We start from the raw sequence: 27,269 nt of genomic DNA on the forward strand, positions 1-27,269 counted from the left end.
AAGAGAAGCACCACCAACATGGAGCTGGGAATCTGAAGGGTCTGGAGAGATTCTGGATGAAGGAATGGTCTCTGATCTCTTGTCAGGTGCTCTCTAACCTCATCAGGCATTATAGGAGCAAATTTAGAGCTGTTAGACTGGCAAATGGAGGTTTCAAAAAGTATTGAATAAAAGGGTGCCGTTAATTGTGGCCAATGCGTATTAGAGAAAAACATTTATTTCGTTAATGATATTTCCCCCCATTTTAAATTCGTATTATCCAATGAAAGGTTAGATTTTTGTGAATTTTTTTAATAAAAGATCAAAAGGATTAACAATGCAGATTAATATTCACAGCCTTCTTTGATCATATTTACCAAGGGTGCCGATATTTTTGGCCATGACTATATATACAGTATATATATATATATATAATTTTATTTATATTTTTGATTTAATTAATGTATTTATTTTTACCTTCTTAGAGCAAAGAGTTCCCACGTAGCCACTTCTGCAAGCGCACACATTGGGTCGGACACATCGGCTGCCGTACAAACACCTCTGTTCACAGATTGCTGTGAGAAATCATGGCATTATTAACGGTTTGTCATGTTATATTTTAGATATAGGTTTAGAACATAGTACACATATAAAACATGATATGCAAAGGAAAATGCAAATGTAATGGCAGAAATTAACTAAAAATAAAATTGTAAAATAAATAAACATTTACAATTCATCAAATGTAAATATGTATATATATATATATATGAAGTTTATTTGCAAAAACAGATAACTCAAAATCATGTTTTTTTATTATGTTATCATGTTTTTATTGTGTTAGTTAGCTGTTTTTTTAGTGCAATTTGATTGAGATTAATTGGAATGCACAATGAAAAAGCATGATTACTGAGAGTTGTTAAAAACCGAGTTATCTGTTTTTGCAAATGAACTCTTCATTATATATATGATGAACTGAGATATCTTTTAGAGATCTGATTACTCCTTTTAAAAGTAATCACGTTACTGTTCTGATTACTTTATTTCAAAAAATTACTTTTTTATCCATTAAATTCATGAAATCCCAGCATACACGCTCCCGATAAATATTTGTTATTAAAGCATCAGCATTCACAGAACACTGTTATTTTTTACTAAAGCAAGCGACTGCTGCATGCATGGTTTGGCATGACAGAATGCATTTATAATCTCTAAAAGACATAGTTCATCGCAATCTCACACAGCTCTGTTATAACGCAAATAAATATATGCATAATGAATCTTTCATAATGTCTACAATTCGTGTGTTATAATGAGAGGATTCATGAGCACGCAAATTTCAGCACTGCATTGCTCAACGCTGCAAACACGTGTTATAGCCTAAATAGAAACTCTGCATACGCTTGCACCTGCTAATCGTTTATATTTTATATTAGTTCATGTTGCTTTTGTGCAATAGATGAATAACAATTTATTTGTTTGAAATATTTTATGTTTAGATATTTCTATTTTGCGGGAGTCCAGTGAATCATTTTATTCTCCCGCATCCCGCACACACACGAGTGTCTACCCGCCCGCACCAGCACTCGCCCATCTTGTCCAGCGCCACACTCTGTTGCATCGGGTCTCGTGGGAGCAGGTCTCTAATCCACTGGCACTTGACTCGACAGTGTGTGTGCAACATCCTTTTTACAATCTCTAGATTATAAAACACTGCATTCTGTCAGCAATGTAACGCGGCAGTAACGTATAGAGACCTCGGCTTGTAACTATAACGCGTTAAACTCCGTTACTAAAAAAAGTTATCAAATTACAGTAACGCGTTAATAAGTAATGCGTTACTACCCAACACGGTATATAATATGTATATATGTATGTGTGTGTGTGTGTTTATGTGATTAATAAATAATTATAAAATAGCTTAAAGATTGAAAAAGAAGACATTTTGAAGAATGTCCTGGTTGCGCTTTTCTATATGAAAGTGAATTGAGTACAAATGCTGTCAAGCTCCAAACAGACAAAAAAACATATGTGACCCTGGAGCACAAAACCAGTCTTAAGTTGCTTGGGTATATTTGTAGCAATAGCCCAAAATACATTGTATGTGTCAAAATTATTGATTTTTCTTTTATGCCAAAAATCATTAGATATTAAGTAAAGATCGTGTTCCATGAAGATATTTTGTAAATTTCCTACTGTAAATATATTAAAACTTAATTTTTGATTAGTAATATGCATTGCTAAGAACTTCATTTGGACAACTTTAAAGGCGATTTTCTCAATATTTTGATTTTTTTGCACCCTCAGATTCCAGATTCTCAAATAGTTGTATCTCGGCCAAATATTGTCCTATCCTAACAAACCACACATCACTGGAAATATTATTCATTCAGCTTTCAGATGATGTATACATCTCAATTTCGAAAAATTGACCCGTGTGACTGGTTTTGTGGTCCAGGGTCACATATATGGTATCATAAATTGGTCCATACAACCCATATGCCATATTAAAAATGTATGTGATGAAAAGACCCAAAATCCAAGTCAAGTTTAAAAATCCATCGTAGCTCTCAAATCTCATTCAAATATGTCACCATTAGATCTAAAGTTTAATTTTGAATGAACCATTCCTACACAGGTCAAGCTCAAGGCAAAGGCATTTTAAACTGATCCCGATCCACTCCTCTCTACATCAGCATTCACGTTTACTTCCAGCAGTAAACATGAATTCCTGCTCCCCTGCCAAACACAGACAATCTGTGCTGTTAATCACCAAAACGTATCGCCAACAACCGCAGAGGAACAGAGGAGATGCAATCTAGATTCTTTTACTGAGAACGAGAGCGAGTCAAGTGCATGTCTTTGGAGGCTCACCGCAGTGAATGTGGTGAAAGGATTGCATTTCTGTTACTCGGATGGGAATCACTTACGGATTTGGCAGAGAGTTCCCTTCCAGCCAGGACGGCAGTGGCAGGTATTCGGCCCCACACATTCACCTCCGTTTAAACACTTCTGCAGACACACAGCTGGAGGAACAGAAACGGAGAGAGAAACTACATCAAACAGACAAACAAGGCTCAAACCACTGGAACACATCATCAAAAGTGTGATTTTTATATTATACAAGTAGAATTGTTATAGTTTCTGTTAATTATTATAGATAAGAACTGTGAGATTTATGTTTAAAGACACTTCTCTCAGAATGCTAACATGAGGTAAGGAGGTCACTTCGAGGTCTTTGTCAGGATGAGGTTTGGTACTCACGTTTATCACATCTCTTTCCCCTCCAGCCTGATGCACAGTCGCACACATCTGGTCCAACGCATCGTCCTCCGTTCATACACACTGGCTCACACACACCTGTGGAGAAATGGAAAGATAAAGCTTTGGATTTACTTGGACCAATAGGGTAAAATAAAGTTTTTTTTTGTAGACCGATAAAGCAACTTATATGGATTTTAGAGTTTGATTGGTCAAGATGTGGATGAAATACTGACTACAACTTTGACACCACAAACTGATAATTCAAATAAGAAAAAATATGCTAAAATATTTAATAATAATAATAATAAAGTTATGGACTTTTCATATTTTATTTCTTTTTTATGATTATTATTATTACTATAAATCATATATTTTTTTAAATAATTATAATATAAATAGTTACTTTTCATATTTAAATTTGTATTTGTCATTATTTAATATCAAATATTTATTATTATTATTAAAATGTTTTATTATTCGTAAGTTGATTTTTTTTTGAAAATGTTCTTTCATTAATAACAAATTACATTATTATTATAATTATAAATACTTGCATTTTATTGAATGTTTTACTCATAAATTCTAATTTATAAATGATTTATTTTAAATGTTCTTTTTCATTACAAAATAAATAACATTATTGAAATTATTAGAAATAATACTTTTTAAACAATGTTTTATTGTTCATACATTATTCATTCATTACAAATTGTATCTATTTAAAATATTATTTTGTATTATTGAATATCTTAATATTGCATTATTATTATTATTATTATTAGCGTTTTGTTCATTACCACTGTATTTCAAATAATAAAATCAGTAAGCCGTTTACTCTCTGTGGTGTGAAGTGTTTGGAAAAAAAAATAAAAAATGTTTACACTTGACCTAAACATAAAGACATTACATTCTTAAATGTTATTTTAATTGGAATATTCATATAACAAGACTTGCCATCCACATTAATTCATCCAGTCCTGATCCCATATGTTTCATAATCCTCACACTGAAATAACTCACTATCTTTGCTCAGATTCATCCTTCCTCCTCGATCAGACAGGCCATATGTAACTCTTCAACTAACGTCTGATCTTGGCTCCCAGAGCGCCATTTTCGGTCAACAAAACAACTCTATGCTTTCCTTCCGTATGCTGTGACTTAAATCCCATCATGCCATGTGTTTCAAAGGGGGCATAGAGGTACAAAACTATAAGTTTATGATTGGAGCTTTACCAAAACCTGTTCCTATCAAGCTCAGGTTGGATAGAAGTCCTCCAGAAACCTGTTAGAAAGACAACACTTACTTTTCTCACAGCGTGGCCCAGAATATCCCTTCACACATGAGCAGATGTTGTTTCGTATACAGTGACCTCCGTTCTTGCAGGGTGGACTGCACACGGCTGAAAGAAAGAGAAGTACATAAAATGTCTAGCATTTGATGAATGAAAATCACACCAGTGTTCTCTGAACTAATGACGGACAGATCAAACAGCCGTAAAGTGAAATAACCAACAGCAAATCTGACATGACTGGGAAAACACACTAAAAGCTGCTAGATTTCACAAAACTTGAAGCAACCCAGACATTAGAGTCATTCCCCATCATCAAAAATATATTTACCAAGTGGCTGTTGCAAGCCATTATGTGAATCATTCCTCACCACATGAAGCTGCTGCAGAGGAATCGATATGTGCACATCAAACGCCCTGAATCTGGGGCTACGACATGAGCACGAGACTTCAATAGAATCCAAATGGTTTTTAGGGCTGGTCCATTTTATTGTTTTAAAGTGCAGTAGAAATGCTTCACCCCAAGCTCTTAAGAAATTGATATCCGGCCTCTGTAAGCTCTCAAAAAACAAGGCCATGCATCAGGAACATTGATTCAAAAAGAAAGGCTGTTATACCGTTTTGACACCGAGTCCCGTAGAAACCAGGCTGGCAGGTGCAGGAGTTCGAGCGAACGCAGGTTCCGCCGTTGAGACACACAGGGTTACACAGAGCTGGAGACAGATACACATATTAAATATAAGATGCATGAAACGTAGGTGGTTGTTTTGGGGTCAAACCTCACTGTTGGGTGTTTGTGAGGTCAAAATCACAGCTCAGCTGTTAAAAAATAATGATGTACTCTTCAGAGAGAGAGTAAAACTGGCCTACTAATGATTTTCAAAGAAATCAGTCAAGCTCTTTTAAAAACCTTTCGAAAGTCATAAATTGAAATTGTACATGCTGTGCCACAAAGATGTTTATATAACAGTCAGTTCTGGGGCCCGTTCTTCGTACGTCGCTTATTACATTCGAGATGAAATGTCACATCCAAGATGATATCATCTCGCTAATCAGGATCTGGCTAATTCGGTTCTTTGAACGCAGCTGTTGTTGATGATCAGTATGGCTGGATTGAGTTATCTGGGATAATTGCGTGTTCTTGGGTTGGTTTAAAAGGGGCTATGTATCGATACTCGAAACCACGATCAGCAGTGCAGCGATTGGCTGGTGGCAAGACAGCAACGTAATGACATCACATAGTTAAAAAAGACACCTGACGAAAAACTTGACACATTTTTGGACTTTTATAAGGAAACAGCCAAGCGAACAAAACTACATAAATGTTATAATAGATGAATGAAATGTGCACTGTTTTTATTTTTATATGATTCCCAATTATTTATATTCTCTATTTCTAATATTTGTACAGGCTTAAAATTTTTATTTCAATGTAGTAATTAGCAATTAATTTAATTTTATATTTGAACAGATTTGTTACGTGACAGCATTAATTAAAGATTCTTAAGGGTCAAGATCATGTTATCTGCATCTCCTGTGCTCCATCAAGCCACTCCCATAATAGCTGTCATCACTCAAATTAATGCACGACTCTACAATATCTGTATAGCATGTGTGTAAGACTCGAATACAATTATGAAGTAATAATTTTATGACGAATAAATCTTTTAGTGAGTAAAACTGGCTGTGTCTATAGTATTTAAGACTACACAACATATTATTTTAAATACATTTTTAAATGATTATTATTTTAAATTATTGTCCCTGGATCAGTAGGATACTCTTGTAATAAAGTATCGGTGGTAGCGGACAGATTTTAAGTATCAATTCTGCTTAAAAAGATGCAATCTAATCCTGTTTACATGAAATAAGCCTGCTCCCGAGCAGGTTTAAGCTTACAGACCTGTTGCTATGACAGCAACTCCGGGATGAGCTTCGAAGAACCAAATAATCCAAGATCATGCCAAATCGTCAACAATCAAATCCAGCTAACTGAGTTAGCGGCGTACGAAGAACGGGCCCCTGGGCTAGAAGTATTATGTAATAATAAACAAATATAACCTACACTCTTAAAAATAAAGGTTCTTCAAAAGGTTCTTCATATATATATATATCAGTGTTGTTAAAATAAAACTATTGCTTTTTTATTTTTTGTTAAGTGAGATTGAATTAAAGTAAAGTAGAAATAATAGATGAAAACCTAAACTTGTTAATAGCAGGTGTTCATCATTAATAGTCAATCGTTAAATAATGATGTCCTTAATTCCAACACTTCTTCAATGTTACTTTAACACACAACATTGTATTGTGGAAAAACATGAACACTGAGCGATGTTTATAAAACACTGGGGACTAAGTCTATAAGTCTTACCTGTTTCATTCATGTATGACTGACGCATTCAAATCACATAAAGTTTATTATTTTATGTTAAAACTATGCAATGGAAAATTTGTATGCAATTGAAATACATGCAATTTTAATTTAAACCTAAATATTTTTTGAGTGCAAAACAAAAGTTAATTCTCTCTCTCTATTCCTAAAAACACCCTATAGCAACATCTTATTGCATCACTTTACTGTTTTGCTAGGAGAATCAGAGTTGACATATATTGTTTTTTTGTAAATATTTATTTATGTGAATACAAACTACATTTGTTACTGTGAGGCTCTCCGCTCAATTGAAAGTAATTGATCCTCACAGGTGGATGAGAAGTTAGCATCAGGCTGAAATAATAGCTGGTGTTTTCTCTGAGCCACCAGGATGGAATGAAAAATGAACAGATAGAGGTTCTACATCAGCTAAATGCCACCAGGAAGCAGCACACATACATATGATGGATTTAGTGAGAAGAGATTGGTCCCACTGGGAGCCAACCACACACACTCTCACCTGTCTCACACAATGGTCCCGTCCACCCTGCCAGACATTCGCACTCATCCGGTGATGCACACTTCCCACCGTTTTGACAGTGACGGTTGCATACCACTGTGAAAATGAAACCAAAACACATGCAATACCATCTTTGACATGCACATGAAATCCAAGCTAACATGATTTATCAGGACTCACTGGTTTCACATCTGGGCCCTACAAAGCCATAGGGACATGAGCAGGTGTCTCGACCCACGCAGGTGCCTCCGTGCAGGCAAGGCAAACTGCAGAGAGCTGCGGGAATATTCATACGACCAAATGCACACAAAATACAGTCATATATCACACAAAGCAAACCGCTAATGCATAACTCATCAAGCCTGTACAGATTATTTGGCTCTTGCCTTTTTATGGAAAGTTCAAATGGCACAGATTTGCAAAATAGTACCAAAAACTAGGGATGCACTGATACCACTTTTTTCAGAATGAGTCCAATACCGATACTTTAATTTTTGGTACTCGCCGATACCGATACCTGTATTTTCACAGCATTTGTATTTTTTATTTTTTATATTGGGTACAGAAACAAAATAATAGCAATAATAATAATAATATGAATCATGTTAGTTGGCTTCATTTAGCAAACAGATATTACCTTCAGTTATTTCCACACTTAATTATACCAGTTAAAATGTATTGTATAAGCTTGTTACTCTCACTGTTCATTTTAATGGCACATTAGAGCTGCTCCATTGCAGTAGCTCAATACTGTAATCACAAAACGTTTTCCTAAAATAATGCAGGGAACCACTTGTTATACATTATACGAGTGCATGCGTACTATTTTGGTGATGTAATTTGCGTCACGCGCAGCGTACACGGACCCTCGCGTACAAGTAAAAACCGAAGTATACTTTGGCCTTAAAGCAAGCTAAACATACGCAGCGCGCACACGTTTGTATTGGTGCAGAATGAGAGAGACACTTACAGCCTAGCGCATTTCACCCAGTCTGCTAGTTTCACTTCTGCTTTAAATAAAGTTGTGTATGCTTGACATTTAAAATAAATGCTGTTTATAGTGAATGCCCCTATAATTTTTGTTTGTTTTATATTTACGATTTAGTTTTAATCCAAATGCATGCGCTAATGGAGCAAACAGCAATCAAGATCATGCAACAGAAGTGCGCGCTCTCGGACTCTCTCTCGACTCTAAAAACCATATTTGAGGCCATCTTGTATGCTATTTGATATGAGTTCACAAATTAACCTACAAGGGTATAAAATGGACAGCCATTTTCCTAAACATAAAATGTGTATGCAAACTTTTTTCAAATGAAACTCTCCCTAGAACAATGTTGTCTCCAATTAAATGTATAAATACCAGCTGACTCAAACTTGTAATAAAGGTAGCAAATCATGGTTCATAAACAAAAGGTTATTGACATTTTTTAAAAAAAAAGAGCAAATTACAGTTCACAAATGCAAGGCTGAGACAAACAAAAGGCTGTATTGACCATTTTTAAAGAAAGGACCAGAAACAGCACTTGTCAAGCCCCATTTCATAGGGTTATTAACTCAAAAACGCCAACAAACTGCGTGAAAAAAGTGGAAAAATGCACTTTTTACACATTATTTACACAAGTGCTGAATGGCAATGCAATTTCAGTGCTCTTACCGCTTTCACAGGTCTCTCCATGGTAACCTGACATGCAGTCGCATACATCTGGCACCACACATTTCCCTCCGTTCAGGCAGGCTGGACTGCAGATAGCTGTGAGAATTCAAAATTATGTCATTCAACAATTACGTTATTTCAAAATGAGTGCTTGTGTGTGTGATTGCACCTGACCATGTATACAACATTTATAAACATTGGTGTGGGTTTGTTTGACCTGTTTCACAATTTGGACCACTGTATCCCTTCTTGCAGCGACACGTGTTGGGGGCCGCACACTCCATGTTTCTACCGCAGGCATGTCTGCACACGGCTGAAGGCACAAATGGCATGCAAACACAAATAACACATGGTCAGATTCACTTCATCAAAAGGCAAACACATATTTGCCTCCATCTGCGGCCTGAAGCACAGGAAGCAAAAACATATACAGATTCTGTATATACTTTATCAATTTTAAATGTGTACCTTTCATTTTAAATTAAAGCGAGTTGTTGTTAAAGTGCAGGTGACGCTAGTGTTATATTTGTAGATCATTACCATGCTTGCATTTTAAAATTCACCCTAAGTTCCTCCTTCAAGCATTCTGAAAAATACAAGACTGATTTGAATAGTTGGGTAACATTCACCACATTAACTTCCTGTTTGATGAAACGCTAGATCCACTGCCATATGCTTTGTAGAGCTCAACGCAAGACACCTGTGATGGTTTTGTGCGTGTTCACACTATATTCATACCTTGAAACAGTGCCTGAAAATAATTCATGAATGCATAAATAATCATTGTCCTGAGTGAATTTCAACATAGTAATACAATTTCATGGGATTACAATAGCAAACATGTTTCTAGTGATTCTTCCACCCACTGCTCCTAATTTTCTCAGGTTCACGAACCCATGTGATGGAGCTCAAGGAATGTATTTATTCCTTATGCCTAGAGCATGCTTGAGGATTGAGCTTATTGTTTTCACCAGTTACTGTCAGTTGTCAGTCTTAAACTCCACATGCTGCACACTTCTCTGTAGTCTAGAACTCAGAAGGCATGCCCACAATTTGTTCACTGACCTATTGCACATAAAATCGGCAATTACTATACGAATATTGGTAGTTATAATCGGACTAGCTAGTTTTGCACCATTTCTGCGAGTCGGGGTTCTCCATTTCACTTATATGATACTTAATCAGGAATGTACCAGTTTGATACAATGACACTTTTGAGGAACAACTAATCACTGAATAATATTATGGTATCAACTATTTCAGGTAAACCATCCCTGAAACGACATATGAAACTGTCATTAGGGCAGTTTTCTTTAAAGAGACATCGTTGTACCTTATTTACCCTCTAAAAGGTTCATAGTAGCACATAGTAGTAAGGGTACATATTACTACTCTAAGGTACAAATATGCACATTTTAGGGCAGATAAGGTATAAGGATGTAGGGTACTGCCCCAGTGACAAGATGTTATACCCCTAAAGTTACAATATTTTTGTCCAGGCATTTATGTCATGGATAAGTAAGTCTCTAATTTTGGACTTGATGAGGACTAACTAATCAATGGATAATAAAGAAAAGTCATCTATACATCTAAAATTACCTCTGCACATTCGACCATCTCCAGTGTACCCCAAAGGACACCGTCCACATCTGGGTTGCCCATCCCCTGCAAGCTCACAGTGGACTCCTGGGAAGCAAGGGACATCTGCACAGGAGAAACTTCTCTCCTCTAACAGAACCACATTTTTGCTCTTGCCTTGGTGTCTACCGTTCTGAAGAGTTGGTTGGTTGTCCAGAAATTGGGTTTGGCTTTGTTCACCAAGGTAGGTGAAGCTCTCCTGAGGCAGTGTTTGGGTCTCATAGGGGTCTTGGATTCCGGCTCCAAGGCCTCCATCAGCGGAGAATTCAGACTCCGAAAAGGAGAAGGAAAGGGAAGTTAGGGCTGCTGTTAGGGGTTTCTGGGCATCTGGAGGTGTCCAAGGTTGAGGTCGGGTAATTGTGACCAGACTGGATTGCTGTGGAGATTTCCTTAGTGCCTCAACGTGCCTTGAAGTGTGAGGTAAAGTGACTTTTCCAGGCGTGACTCCTGCAAATCCACTTGCCGAGACTTTAAATGAAGCATCTCGCTCCTCTGGGCTCGGAAGAATGTTCAGTTGATTGTGAGAGTGAGAGAGGAGTCGATCTCTGCTGCTGGTTGAGGCAGGTGCGTGTCCTGCCTTTAGCACCAGTCCCGCTTTCCCTGTGACAGGTGGAAAGGTTGGCGGGAGGGGGATGTGAGTGGTGGCCTGATGGTGTGGGGCCCTCGTTCGTGAGGATAGGCGTCTGTGAGGTTGCCTGAATGGAAGGATGGGGAGGTGCAGATGGGAAAAGCCGTGGGAGACATGAGGTATGTTGTTCTTGGCTTGGTTCAGTTGTGGTGAGTAATGCGGTGCTAGATGAGAGGACAAGCTTATTATGCAAGATGAAAAGCGACTTGTCAAGCTTATGAACAGTAAATACTTTTAATCCAACTTAAAAAGTTTACTTGTCAGCCACAACAGGACATAGTAAGGCTCATTACATTAAGGCAGGGTTGTTCAAACTTGATCCTGGAGGGTCCTGCAGAGTTTAGCTCCAACTTGCCTCAGCACACCTGCCTGAAAGTTTCTAGCATTCCTATTTAGACCTTGATTAGCTGGTTCAGGTGTGTTTAATTGGGGTTGGAGCTGAACTCTGCAGGACAGTGGCCCTCCAAGAGCAGGATTGGACATCTCTGTATTAAGGACACCAAAATAAAAAGAAGGGATTGATAGTGTATTCTGCAGTTATTCATCAACATCCTCTGGATATCTTGACCAGACCTTTGAAGATTTTACACAATGAGACCACCATAATTGCAGTTATGATGCAATGGCGCTCAGTACTAGCTTAAAACATCATGGTGGTATATTTACTCATAAACAACAGATAGTCGCTGTGGCCGCTTGACAAGATTCCCCGGCAAGGAACAAAGACATAATACAACAAAATGCAATCCCAACAACAGAGATGCACAGTCGTTTCTGAGTGTGTAAGAATCTGGGATGCATGTGGCGACAATAAGGGAATTAGCTTGCAAAATGAAGCTGTTTCTTTTCTAGTTCCCACTGTGGCTGCTCATGGATTCACTCCTGATAACGACATTATTAGGAATGATTCCAGCAGTGGTCCATTCACAGTAAAAAATGCATTAAAAGTCATTACCCCGCTCTGAAGGCTTTTACGGTCGTGCTGCGATACTGCAACTTAGGAAAATGTATTTGAGGGATTTTTCAAGCAAAAGAATATATTAAGAAGTCTAACAACATTTTCATGCAGTGAAATGTAACACACTGTACTCTGGGGATAAGGGATAAGATGCAGTCTGGTAATTTAGCTTTTTATAAAATGTAAAAGGAGAATCAAAGACCAAAAAAAAAAAAAAACCTGCTACTCTGTTAAAAACCCAGTTTTCTGTTAACTCTTCCTCACTGTCTTCCCCCTCCTCATCCCCTATCTAAATGAGTTTACACATTCTTTCCCTAATTCCTTACTGTCTTTTTCCGTTCCCTATACTCGTCAGCCAAAAACACATTGTGGGTCAGCAACCACCGTGCCGCAGACTGTGCATGACTGAGCATTAGACGTTTCCAGATCTCACTTATCAACCGTATCAAAGTACCCGTGACGTTCTGAGGATTACGACAGGCTTGTTTCCTGTTCGTTATGTTTTTTTCTAATTACTGGAGCTCTGCACTTTCAGGAGATGAAACAAGGAGAATTAAGAAAGGATTGATGAGAAAAAAAGCGACAGATTCATTTTCAAACAAATGTAAATTAAATATTCATCATGATGCAACAACTTTGAAAAAGTTTATTGTTTAGTTCTGTGTTGATGAAAGGATGTGTGTGTGCGCACATGTACATATTCAATTCAACTATTTTTTAAATTATATTTAAGCTTTGAAAGACTGATTGCAATGTTAAGTTCAAAAAGTACTTACTGCTATGCTTTGATTGTTTTGTGCAGGTACGTCCATTTCCGTGGTACCCTGGTGGACATCGTCCACAGACGTAGCCAGTGTAGGGTGGCCGGAGGTCAATGCACTGAACACCTAGAAAACATGGCCTACTTGCACATTTGGATGTCACGTTTAGTCCGTTGGGAAAACCTGCACAGTAAAGAAATACTGCCTTTTAGATTTGCCATTAATATACAGATGCAATTTCTGTAAGCATTTACTCATTAGCATCTTAATAGGAGATTGATGTGAATTTAGGGTCAGAGGCCCTCTGGGTTCTATGTCCTTGAAGGATTTCACCTTCAATTCCTACCAACAATTTCACACTCTCACGTGGCCTCCGCAGCCTACATCAGTTACCCAACCGCAACAGACTGGTGAAGGATTAGCTATGCAGGGAAATTGAGGTCTCACTCATACACTAGGGAAGATGAGCTGATGTCAGAAGGTGTGAAGCAATACCCTGAAATTTTGACATAATTTCCTGTGACTAAAAATTACCCCATTGTTTTATACATCACTAAACAAACCGGTGTCCTTTTTACTCTACCACATATATGCTACAGGATCCATCTGAGCACTTTTGGAGCACGCAGGAAATTATTTTTGTGGCATTATATGGGGTCACATCACCATATTTTATTGAATAAGTATGCCCTCATCTTGCTCACAATCACCCAGACGCATGCACCTGTTCTGTCGAGCGTCACGTGACGTGTCAAATAAAACAAGAAGCCTGCCCTCTGCCAGCAGAGCTGATAAAGATGAAAGAGTTAGCAGCTGTCGTCCATTAAAAATGGATTTATCGGCCCTGTGATTACACATATCAAGGGTTATTGCCCAGGCTTTTTGTCCCATTTCCGCAAGGTCAGCTCAAATCCCTTAGACAACGACGGGATTTATCGGGCCGAGGTGGGTGACAGCTTGCATCCCCTCTGCTTGCCATCTCATCTTGCTCTATAAGTGTGATGACAGGCAATCTGCAAACCGGCAAGACTGTATTAGCAAGAGCTGAGGTGCTCCCAAGGATGATAGTGGCTTTCCAGAGCGGGCTATTTGTCCCTGTTCCTCAAACTCTGGCCTTATCTACCTTTTAGAAAAGATTACTCATGGGACTTTACAAATGGCCCCCTGTCCTCATCCCAATCCTTTTGTTTCCTTTCCTGCATTAATTACAACAGAGACAAAAAAAGTGCAAACGAGAGTTCAACAAAATACAAGGAGACGTATTGTTTGAATTGCTTCGAGTGCAGCCAGGGGACAAACGGCCGTCGGGGACATGTCTAATTTAATTTTCAATTAGCATTTACAAAAAGATGACCAGGGTACCTGAGAATGACAAGAATTAATTTAACCTTGGGGTTTGTAGCACACAGTAACTCAAATGGAGGAGTCTCTTTTGGGATACTATTAATGGTTATTTCTGCATTGGCAATAACCTTTAAAACAGGCATCATTCAAAACAATTACAAGGAGTTCCCCATCTACAGTGACCCTCTTAGTCTGTAAAATGAAAATGTTCTTTGCATAGAGTAAGAGAAACATTGTGCTGAAACATCCAATTATGAGACAATCAACATCTTTCCATAGAAAAGAACAATCCCAATAGAGACATCTTGAATATCTCAGTGGTTTCACTTAGACTGAAATTGGGATTCAGTGAGAATTAAATTAAGACGCTTTCTACATATTGTGCTTCTCATATTTTTCTCCTTGAGATAATCTTAGGGTGCTTTCACACCTGTAGATCGATTGCTTTGTTACGAAACAGGGATTCAAACTACAATGTTGCTTTTTATTCTTGGTGCGGTTCGCTTTCACACGGCAAAGTCACGCGCAAGTAAACTGTTGTCTCATTGGTCAAAGTTCCACGGTTTATTTTCCGGGATTCCACTAGCTGTCACGGCTGTCATTCATCAGGATGAAACGACAACAGCTTCGCGGGCTTATTGTTGTTGTTTTTTTTTGTAGCTGTCCTTATATTAATTTATCATTTTAAAATGCCCCTATTAGGAAGAAGAGCAATAAGACGGCGTTATAAAATGAAAAAGTGCACTTTGATTTTGAATGGCAAAGACGTGCTCGCGCACAGACATTCACAGGTTCATTTTGAAGTATTAGCAAAACAACAAAGCTAATGCTTTTCACGGAACTTACGTAATTACCCATTATACATTGTGATATAGCCTGGTTCGTTGGTCAGTTAGATTGGATTGCTTTCTCACTACAACCGAACCGCTCCAGAGTTCGTTTTCAATCGAGCCGAGACCACCTCGTTCAGGCGATCTCGGACTGATTGTTTTGGCGCGGATCCGGGCACGATTTGCTGTGTTCACATATGCTCAAACGAACCGAGCTAAGGGGGGAAACGCGCCAGGTTCTGAAACAACGGGCCAGGTGTGAAAGCACCCTTAATAATCTCAAATATGCTTGCTCAAGAGTCTAAGAATTTGACATTGTCAAACTGTGCTTATATTTGCAGTAATAAAGTCAAAATTCAAATTTTTCTCAGATTTCTAATGAAAATCTTTATAAACCAAATGATCCAAAAAGTATGCTATCCATGTTAATTCTGTAACCCTAAAGTCTTAAGGTATGCAGGTCTCATTTGTCTCTTTTTATATCTCCAAAACAATTTTCAAAGAAGAAAATCAAACAAAATGTTGAGACAAATATTGAAAGATGATGTGTTAAAAAAAACAAAAAAGGCTTCAAAGATGTCTTTGCAAAGCTGGTTAGAGTACAAATATTCCCCGGGAACCCCCTCAAGTCTCTCTGGTTGATGTCTCATCTTACTTTCTTTCCATTTTATTCCCAGAGGACATGACCTGAGTGAGTGAAAGGGAGAAGAGAGGGAAGATGAGGAGAGCGAACAGAGCAATAAAGCCAATTTACGCTCCCCATCCTGATGTCCTCCAGGGGCCTGTTGTGCCAGTCCCAGCAAATATTGTTAGGCCCCTGAGCTATTTGCAACAAAGGGCCATAAACATAGGTCTCATGATTTGTGTGCTCTATTTCTTGTGTCTTTGTCTTTGACAGGCCTGTGTGAGGAAAAGAACATTCCAATTGAAATGAATCTTTTTCCTAACCATGTTTAGGTCAACACGGCTGGTTTAAGATCAATAATGTAATGGAGTTTCGCATAGCTCAAATTGTTTTATTTTGAAAGAATTTGATGAGAAATCCTAGATTTTTTTTTTCTCAGGAGGTCTCTTTAATATCTCAGTTGTTTCTCCTAGACGCCAGTGAGGGGATCAAATTGAGACACCTGTTATGCCCTAATGAAAAGACCCCAGTAATTTCACCTCAAGAGCTAAAGATGTCAACAAGAATTTGCTGAAAAATGTTAGAGTTCAAATTGAGATTTTGTTTTAATCTCTCTGCATCTTAGATTTGAGTTTTCTCCTGAGAAAAAAAGTGCCAGTATTCATTTTTAGAGTCTCCTCTAAAATGTGAAAAAATAGAAATCTGAGACTTAACAAAAACTTTTATTTGCATCTCAGTATAGAGATGTTACAGATATTTGTAATTTCACTTTTTCCTATGGGACAATGCATGCAATACCAAAGAGATTTGACTATGTGTCTCTTGACTATTACTCTTCCAAACAGAAAGTGAGAAACGTCCTTTACCTAACCTTGCTCTGTTGAATTTCATAGAGAGTCTGAATGCCTGGCATGGCTAATTAGAATCGCTAATTTCAGGCATTATACCAAGACGAGAGAGGGTAAGAGGTGTGGGCACAAAGGCACACCAGCAGGCCTTGTCTTGCTTTGTGCTTAGCAGCTGGATGAAAGTCATTTCCTGGGAACATCACGCACACAAAAACCCAGTGCAGGAAATGACTCTAGGGAGAATGAAGGGACATCACGCTGCGTCAGGGAAAGACAAAGAATCGTTTTCTGCAATGTCATGACATCAGCAGTGGGTGATTTGGCTCCGAACGAAACCCTCACGGTTTTGTTTCCTGGCCATCTGTGGACATGTAGAGACAGAACAATGGAAACAAGTACTTGCCAGTTCTCTGACTCGTGCTGGTGGTGGCTTTGGTGACCGAGGTCTTGCTTGGAGCTTCGTTGGACTCCGGCGGGAGGTGAGTGGAGGTCGTTTTAGAAAGGGGGGCGGGCATTTTGCTGATGGGACGCACTGCGGGAGGCGCGAATGAGGCGACAGTGTGAGAGGTGATGGGATGAGATGTGACCAATCTTGCTGGTGCTGATGAAAAAGAGAGAGATAAATTATTGAAAATCAACTCGACAGCTTTTGCTACTGATGCCTCAAGTGCAGAATAAAGGACAATTGAGAGTGGGGTAAGATGTGTCGCACCCTTAATCTTGCAAACTGTGGACAATTTTGGTCACATGACCATATGTTTAGGAAGGACCAATTATAAAAAAAAACGACCTGTGATTTTTCACACACGTACTGTATATATAAATGTACAATATATGTAAATCGTAATAACACACTACACTACAAAGATACTCCAAATATGAAATACTAAAGCACCAAAGCATGCATATGCCCATTCATTTAAGAAAATGTGCTAATTGAAGAGATCTGTTATCTCAGTTAAATACTTTTGGACCTTCTAAATGACACTGAAACATTTGTTTTGTTGCCTCATGGGTAAAAACAATGAAAAAAATTTTGTTGTTGTTTAGCGTCAAGGTTATGATGTTTCCCTCCTGACTAGTTAGTAAAATCAGCAGTCTCATTAAAGAAGGCACCAAAGTCAATAACAGGACACAAATGTTTTTAAAAGTGAGGTTATTGTTCATATTGTTAAGGAAAAAAGGTTTGCATAATATTTAACCAAAATATAAAAACTTTCTTCATATTTGAAGACTGTTGATGTCACCTCGTTGGTATTAAGGTATTAATAAATTTTCCTATTAAAAAATTAACCTAATTAACAAAAAAAAAATTTGTTTTCAAATACAATATGTTCGGAGTAATACAGCATCTGATGGATCATCACACTCTTGCAGTTAAAGGGATAGTTCACCCCAAAATGAAAATGATGTCATTAATTACTCGCCCTCATGTCGTTCCAAACCCGTAAGACCTCCGTTCATCTTCGGAAAGCAAATTAAGATATTTTTGATGGAATCTGAAAGCTCTCTGACCCTCCCATGGACAGCAATGTAATTACCACGATCAACGTCCAGAAATGTAGCAAGGAGATCAGTAAAATAATCCATGTGACATCAGGGGTTCAACCATTTTCTTTTGCGCACAAAAAGTATTCTCGTAGCTTCGTAAAATTACGGTTGAACCCCTGATGTCACATGGATTATTTTACCGATCTCCTTGCTACGTTTCTGAACGTTGATCGTGGTAGTTACATTGCTGTATATGGGAGGGTCAGAGAGTTGTCAGAATGCATCAAAAATATCTTAATTTGTGTTTCGAAGATGAATGGAGGTCTTACGGGTTTGGAACGACATGAGGGTGAGTAATTAATGACAGAATTTTCATTTTGGGGTGAACTAACCCTTTAAACTTTCACTTTGGTTTCTGCTGAAGAAAATGCTGGAGAATGAAAAGATTCATACTGAAGACCTCTTTGGCTCTTTTTTTTTTTTCCATTTTCAAGACTTCCACCTTGCGTTCTGTGAACATCTTGTGCCGTCCTCGGCCTGATTCAACAACTGCCTAACCATCTCTCTAGCTCTGAAATGTTCTTCAAGGAACGGTTTCAGAGTCGAGGCTGTCATCTCCTCAGCTTATCAGAAAGTCCGCACACCAGAGACGTGAAAAGTTCACTTCCTCACTGTCTCTGTCTCTCAATACGGAAACTACAGAGGGGCTGTTTTACCAATTATCTCTGGACAAGCTCAGAGTCTGGCATGGAGTCTGTGTGCACAAGGTGGATAACTATCTTGTGCCATCTAGATTGTATTGCTCACCCTCCTGCAGTTCTGCTGGTCATAATGAAAGCGGGGTGGCGGATCCAGCTCTCGCTGTTCTGTTGTATTTCTGTATGCTGCAGTCAGACAGATTGTGTTTGTAATAGAGGTCCGGGCCTGGATGAAGGAGTCATCAAATCTCAGTCCCTCTGATGACGGAAACCGTGAACACAGAGATCCCCTGAACGAGGGTTTATCGCTTGCAGATTACCGTCAAAAGACATTTGCAAAGCATTTTGTCAAGACGCATGGAGGAAGATGGAAAACAGCTGTGAGGAGCCCCTTGAGCAACAGTGCAGAGACAAACACAATGTTTCCTAAAACCAAATAACTAATGACTGAGCTTTAAGGTCCTAGGTTTATGAAAGGCTCAATGACAATGGATGTCTGATTTGACACAAATTTGATATTTAAAATGCATACAAGGTCTCAGAAATCTACTATTTTGTATTCATATACAACACAATACATTATCAATAAACAATTTTATATGATTACTTTAAAAATGTAAAGTGGTACAACCATGTATTCCCCTTCTCCGGGCTGATGCTGACAACAATATTGTTAAGTGATCTGCCTGCTTAAATAAAGGTAAAACAAATTAATTAATTAATCAATTAATATAATAAATAAATAAATAATCTTTGTATACACCTTGAATATACTTGAGTGCACAATTAGTGTATAATTAAAATAATAAATAAATAAATAAATAATGTTTGTATACACCTTGAATATACTTGAGTGCACAAAACTTTTAAACTTTTTTCCCCTTTTTTTTTGTTGTTAATTTGAAAAACCCTGAACTAACCATTTTTTAAAACCAAGAATTTGTCTTTTACTTTTTTCATCTGGATATCATCTGGACATCATCTGGATAATTACACCACATAGACATTTTTACTTAAAATTATTGTTTTTATTAAAATTAAATAAAAATGAATTTTAGTTCAAAAATGAAAACTTCATCACAGGTGTATTCATTCATTTTCTGTATTTTGAATGTTTAACAGCTGTTTTAATAATTGTATGTTTTATGTATTTAATTTTTTTAAAAACATATTACACATTATTTCTCGATAATTGTCTTTTTAAAAATCTTAAATCATAAATATTCCATTTAATTTTGAAATTATTAAGTTAAAAATATTGAAAAATAAACATTTTATAATGTATAATATAATATATTATATATTATTTAATATATAATATAATTAATATTAATTGTACAATGTAGCCATTCTTTTATTGAAATACACTATTTTGACTACTGTTTGGCAATTCTGTGAGCATATTATGCAGAGAAGCACTCAAGCTGAGACTTTGATGCTTTGAAATGAAAAGACTTGTGTTCCCTAAAGTTAACTCTGGGCAGAACTGCAGGACTGTGCTGCTTTGGCACCTGCGGGTGAACATAAAACAAACTGTTTTCTTTTTTGTGTGTACAACAAAACTGAGGTCATATTTTGTTTGGGACTGTTTAACTTCTTAGCAAAAGAAGTTTCTTTTTCAGAAGTAGATGAGCTTTGGGAGGAAATGTAGTTTTCTTGCCTTTGCAGGAGATCCCGTCTCCCTCCAGGCCACGAGGGCAGGGGCCACACCTGAAGGAGCCAAAACCATTCACACACCTGACACCAGCAAAACACGGCCATCTCTTACACTCATTCACATCATCCTGACACGTGGCACCTGTGAACAGAAAACAAATACGCATTATTATTATTATTATTATTATTATTAAATGTGTGTGTGTATAAATGTTTTTCAGCAACCCTGTTGCACATTACATTGTTATGCCAGTAGGTGGCGAAAAGTAACTTGAGTGATTCAATCATTAATTCGTCCAAAACACTGATTTCTTCATGAATAAAACAAAACACTTTTTTTTATTTTAAAGTGTAGTCACATTTGCGAAATTGACCCCACTGCGAAATTTGCATGTGGAATATCTCTAGAATCTCTAGGATTTCTATAGAAATGAATGGTTTCACGCCTGTTACCACACTTTTAATGTGGTAATCAATGAATCATTCCCTAAAACGGTTCGTTCAAAACACTGATTCTTTCAAAAACAAATCAAGTTACAGTCTTAAAAGTAACTGAATCATTCACTCAAACAATTCACTCAAAACACTGATTCTTTCAGAAACAAATCAAGTTACAGTCTTAAAAGTAACTGAATCATTCACTCAAACAATTCACTCAAAACACTGATTCTTTCAGAAACAAATCAAGTTACAGTCTTAAAAGTAACTGAATCATTCACTCAAACAATTCACTCAAAACACTGATTCTTTCAGAAACAAATCAAGTTACAGTCTTAAAAGTAACTGAATCATTCACTCAAACAATTCACTCAAAACACTGATTCTTTCAGAAACAAATCAAGTTACAGTCTTAAAAGTAACTGAATCATTCACTCAAACAATTCACTCAAAACACTGATTCTTTCAGAAACAAATCAAGTGACTGTCTTATAAGTTCAAATCAAGTGACTGTCTTATGAGTTCACATGGATTTCTATAGAAATGAATGGATTTAACGTGCGAAAACAGTAAATGTGACCACACATTTAATGTGGTAATCAATTAATAATTCCCTCAAACAATTCATTCAAAACACAGATTCTTTCAGAAACGAATCAAGTTACGGTCTTATAAGTAACTGAAACATTCACTCAAACGATTCACTCGAAACACAGATTCTTTTAGAAACAAATCAAGCTACAGTCTTATAAGTATTTGAATCACTCACTCAGATGATTCACTCAAACAAAACGATTCGCTCAGGAACAAAATGCCACTACTGTGTGTTGCTCAGAGACGCGTGACAGTTTCTACTCAAACTTTAGAACTATTTTCATTGGCAGGAGCAAACATACACAATGTAACTGAAAATAAAATGTAAGTTATTCAATATTAACTCATGTGTTGAACCTTCTATAATTCATTGTCATTAAATTTTGATAGTGACAGCAAGTTTGCATCAATAGCTTACCTCAGAAAGTGTGACTAGTAAATGGTTGGCCAACATTTTGATATATTCTGCATATAGGTATGTTTATGGCTATTATTGTCACTGTCAATGAAAAACAATAGCATTTCAAGCCAATACTATGCTTCAAACCTCCGGGGAAAAAAAAAAACACTTTTTATTTCATTTTGATCTAATAACTCTTATTCAAAGTCAAACTCTGTGTTCTAACACACTTCTCAGATGCAGAACTTTGAGGCGGCAGCACATTTGACATTCAAAAACTCAGGAAAACTCTAAAATTGTGGTGAAGCATTGTTTATAGAGGGATATAATAATTTCTTCAACGTCTTTCCTCTGCTAAAACATCAAGTGGCCATACCAAACACTGCTTTCAGCAAAGATAAAACATTTCTGGGCCGATTCATCTCTGTGTTTTGGCCTGTTTATTACTCCCAGCAGCAGAATAGCGTACAGATACTCTTTCCTCTGTGGGATCAGTAGCTGCTGGGCATTTGTCCATTTTTCTTTTTTTTTTTGTATTTGTGTTGTTTGTGGCTTCTCTTAGAAATGTGTTTGAAGGGGATCTTTAATAATGTCCAAACCATCTGCAAAGACCCAAAGCGTTATGAGCCGCAGCAAAACATAAACTTTTATCCAATCAGCAGTGTTGGTTTATCTCACGCATGCATCGCCATTAGTGGAAATGGACAAACTCTTCTAACCCGGTTCAATCAAGTATTAAAAACATCCAAAGTACAAGGCTTCAGTCCTGACAGGAAAGCTTCGCATTTCAACTTCAAGCAACAACAGGCATTGCTTTCAGCCAGGAGAGACTAATTCGCACATCGCCGGAGAAGAGATTTCAACTAGCGATCTCAGAATAGACACTGTGTGAAAACATCCACAGTTCAGCTTTTGACTGAAATTCCCAGGCAGAAGCGTTTGTTGCTTTTTGAGTCTTTTGTTTTCACCTGCATACACTCGCCTGCTTTCAAGCTTGGAGAAACTAAATGAGCTGATCTTCTCGAGAATGGGTATTTGGCAAAAGATGTCTTTGTAATTGGATCAAGAATGAAACTGAGCCAAGAGTCTGTGCTTATTTAGATGACCTGCTCCGTAATCAATAAGAAAAAATGCACACAGACACACACACAGGTTTGTTTTTATGGTTTATGGGGACTCTCCATAGGAGTAATGGTTTTTATACTGTACAAACCATATTTTCTATTGCCCTACACCAACCCTACCCCTAAACCTACCCTTACAGGAAACTTTCTGCATTTTTAGATTTTCAAAAAACTCATTCTGAATTACAGGGGCACTGAAAATGTCCTCATAAATCACCTTCTCGTTGTAATACCTATGTCATACCTATGTTATTATACAAATTTGTGTCCTCATAAACATGCACACACACACACACACACACACACACACACACACACACACACACACACACACACAAATAAATACAAACCATTGATCCAAGGATGAAGTACCAGAGCAATAATGTGAGAAAAAGAATAAAACCTTAGTCATAACTCTTAATTGTTCCATGTGGATTTATATTAATGTCACAATTAATGCATTAACATATATAAACCTATACTCCAATTTTAAGGCATTTTTAAGGCTTTACTTGTTTACAAAGATCTTTTTTGATGTGAAGAGAAGGTACAAATTTAATTAATTACATATATTAAAATATATACTCCACAACCATGTAAATTATAAGATATGAATATTAAATGAAATGTAATAAAAATAATTCAAATAATAAAAAATTATACAAACACATTAAAATGTTTTTAAGGTTTTACTTATTTATGAGGACCTTTTTTAATGTGAAGAGAAAGTAAAAAGTAATTTAATTATTAATTAGTAAAATAATTAATTAATTAAATATATATTATATATATATATATATATATATAATTCAAATAATAAAAAATTATACAAACACATTAAAATGTTTTTAAGGTTTTACTTATTTATGAGGACCTTTTTTAATGTGAAGAGAAAGTAAAAAGTAATTTAATTATTAATTAGTAAAATAATTAAATATTTAAATATATATATTATATATATATATATATATATATATATATATATATATATATATATATATATATATATATATATATAAACACACACACACACACACTTAACATTTATATCCGCAATACTGCTATTAAGATATTAATATGATATATTAATTAATAATAATAAAATATTTATATTAAAAAGTAATAATTATAATAACTAAGTGATCAAACATGTATTTTTCACATATTAATTCAGCAGGAAGGCGAGATATAGTTTCCAGTTGGGCCAACATGTTCGTAAAAGGATTCATTGCAGTTCTGAATTTCCATAAATGGTCATTTCCGAAAAGTTAAGGAAAGAAAATGGAACTTAATTTGTGCATTGCAGGTTGAAGTAAATACCTGTGAGTCCAGCAGGACACTGGCACTGGAACCCGTTGATCAGATCCACACACACTCCTGCTCCACACGGACTGGAGCCGCATTCGTTCTGCTCTTCCTGGCACAGGTCGCCATGGAAACCCGCCGGGCACACACACAGGTGCTCGCCACTGCCCGCTGGATACTTGATGTTAGTCACACATGTCCCTCCGTTCATGCAGCCACACGGCCGCACCATCACCTGTGTGTGAGGTAAAGCAAATACAAATAAAACAAAGTTCACTTAGTGTCTCAAAACCAGCTAACTTTCAGGCAAGAGTCTGAAAATATAATACAAAAATTTGATTTATTTTTATAAAATAAATTAACATAATTTTGTATATAAATATTCAGTATATTAAATATTAATATACTATATTGAATTAATCGTAAATAATAAAATATATTGATATTAATTCGAGTATTTTTATTTGAATTTTTATTATGCATATACAACATTTTGAAAATTAAATAAAAATACATACATATATTACATTTTATAATTTATGAAATTAGAATTTAGTGTATTTTCATTAATATTAAAATATTATCTTAACAAAACAAAATACTTAAAATAAATACTATTACTACAAACTCATATATATATATATATATATATATATATATATATATATATGTATATATGTATGAAGTACCTAACTGACCCAAAATGTCAGCCTTTTTTTTGTTCAACAGTGTTGCTAAATGCATACAGTCCCTCTCTCTCCTGTCCTCAAACGACTGTATCTCTCAAACTCAGACAGTCTTTAATAAGCACTAGGAGGCAGGAAGCAGATGCTTGTTAGCCGTCTAGGGCCCACAGAGGACATTTGTCTTTCGTTGCACCGCATTGTTGTGACATAAGACTCAGGAAAATCTGGGCAGCTGAGTTCTGCCGTCCTTATGCCATAAGATATTTAAAAATAGGAGCTTGACAAAAAACTATTAAAAATAAGGCTGTACCTTATTGATTACCATGGTACATATGCAACAAAGTACCATTTTTACTTGTCTAATATCATCTAGGCCACTCACTTGTCATTTAATGAAGGAAAAAGGCCTTGCAGGACAATATTCCAGTCCTGTTTCAAAGACTAATTTGATCTTTCTATGAATAAATTACAAATCTTTAAAAGAGATCATGAAATAGGTGAATATAAAAGCTTGGCATTTACATTTCTTCATTTAACAGAAACTTTTATCCAAAGCAACGAACAAATTGATTCACCAATGAATCAGATTTCCCAAATAAGAGGGCAAAAAGAGTTTAGGAAAGCATAGTTCATTATTACTTCAACTCGCACAATAAAATGTGACAAAAATGCGATGTAACATTATGCAATGCTCATATGCTACTAAAATATAGTTTTTAATTATTGTTATTGTAATACATATTTATTTAAAAATATAAAAAGGATACAGAAAGGATTTTTGCTCGTTTATTTTTTTATTGTATTTTTATATGCAGTTTTCACTTTTATTATTATAAATGTTTATTCATTTAAACATATCATGAAAAATAAATAAATAAATAATTAAATAAATAATTAAATAAATAATTAAATAAATAAATAAATAAATAGCTTTGGTCATGTAATTTCAGAATGTTTTATTTTTTAAGTATTTTTTTAATTGTTATTATAAAAAGTCACAAATAAATAATATTATTAATTTAGACACAATCAAATATTTCTCATAATTATAAATTTATATTTATTTCAAAATATTTATGAATTTAAACATATCAAACATATATATATATATATATTTGATTTTATAATTAATTTAAAATTTTAATAAAATATTAAATATTTTTATATTATTTATTTATTCAATAAAAATTATTATAAAATTGAATTTTTTTGTTTAATTTATTTGAACACACTGACTCAATAATTAGTTATAACAGCATACAGGTTTGAAGTGACATGAGGGTGCACAAATAACACACAAAAAAATGTTGACATCCCAGAAGAGGCTTGAATCATTATTTCTACAAAACCTGTTTGTATCTCATTTCACCAAAACATAAAAATCAGTCGGGCGCCAGTTTCTCGATGTCTCTCACCTCCACGGTAAATCTGCTCTGGGCATCACACTCATCAGACACAGTAAATTGAAAACTGCGTGTTTCGTCCTCGTCCACTTTCCAGATGAGGAGCCCGGCTGGGGAAATTGAGGCCCCGGGGGGCCCCGTCTCCAGCTGGAAGAGCATGGCCGAGCCCTCGGGGTCCGTGGCTGTGAATTGGTACACAAAGTTCTCACCTACAAAGGTCTGCAGGCCGTCCCGCGGCGTGTGGAAGATTGGTGGATGATTAGCTGAGCAAATGAGAGAGGAAATGCAAGAGAGAATAACATGAATGAATCATCAATTCCCAGAGATGATTTTCAGTCAAAGATTTTGTTTCTTGATGAATATGTGTGATAATATTTAGGATTCCATTTTTATGAATCTTAGTCCATTGTACTTGGACTGAAATACATTTTTTTTTGACTAAATTAACAGTTATCATCATTATTTGTTAATTTTTAAATTTGTAAACATTTTTAATTGTATTTTTATTGTTAAACATCATTTTTATTATTATACATTTCATTAAACATATCAAACATGAAATAAAAATAATAAATATGCAAACAATCAGTACATACATATTATTGTTGCTTTTGCTTTCAGAAAGCAAAATGAAAAATGGCTCAAGCAAAATGTAAATTAAATTTTTTTTAAAGTTTTTATTGATAAACATTTTTTGTATAATTTTTATTATTAAAAATATTTATTAATTCAAAAACGAACATAAAAATACATATTATATAT

The 27,269-nt window shown here is 36.0% G+C and overlaps 1 protein-coding gene across 1 annotated transcript in view; it reads right to left on the bottom strand.

The window, feature by feature from the left end:
- LOC107600990 (von Willebrand factor D and EGF domain-containing protein) overlaps positions 1–27,269 on the bottom strand; it is a 70,526-nt gene that overhangs the window by 1,099 nt on the left and 42,158 nt on the right. The window contains exons 17-31 of the mRNA XM_016292994.1: positions 26,520–26,770; positions 24,434–24,653; positions 20,562–20,699; positions 17,116–17,313; positions 13,081–13,248; positions 10,680–11,510; positions 9,298–9,393; positions 9,081–9,176; positions 7,604–7,699; positions 7,424–7,519; positions 5,150–5,245; positions 4,548–4,643; positions 3,244–3,339; positions 2,910–3,005; positions 457–554 (exon numbers count right to left, since the gene is read on the bottom strand). Of these exons, the coding sequence (XP_016148480.1) occupies positions 457–554; positions 2,910–3,005; positions 3,244–3,339; positions 4,548–4,643; positions 5,150–5,245; positions 7,424–7,519; positions 7,604–7,699; positions 9,081–9,176; positions 9,298–9,393; positions 10,680–11,510; positions 13,081–13,248; positions 17,116–17,313; positions 20,562–20,699; positions 24,434–24,653; positions 26,520–26,770 (2,672 nt within the window). The remainder of the gene's footprint in view (positions 1–456; positions 555–2,909; positions 3,006–3,243; positions 3,340–4,547; positions 4,644–5,149; positions 5,246–7,423; positions 7,520–7,603; positions 7,700–9,080; positions 9,177–9,297; positions 9,394–10,679; positions 11,511–13,080; positions 13,249–17,115; positions 17,314–20,561; positions 20,700–24,433; positions 24,654–26,519; positions 26,771–27,269) is intronic.

Source organism: Sinocyclocheilus grahami, unplaced genomic scaffold, assembly GCF_001515645.1.
Source record: "Sinocyclocheilus grahami isolate Dianchi unplaced genomic scaffold, SAMN03320097.WGS_v1.1 scaffold295.1, whole genome shotgun sequence".
In the NCBI taxonomy this organism is placed as follows: domain Eukaryota; kingdom Metazoa; phylum Chordata; class Actinopteri; order Cypriniformes; family Cyprinidae; genus Sinocyclocheilus; species Sinocyclocheilus grahami.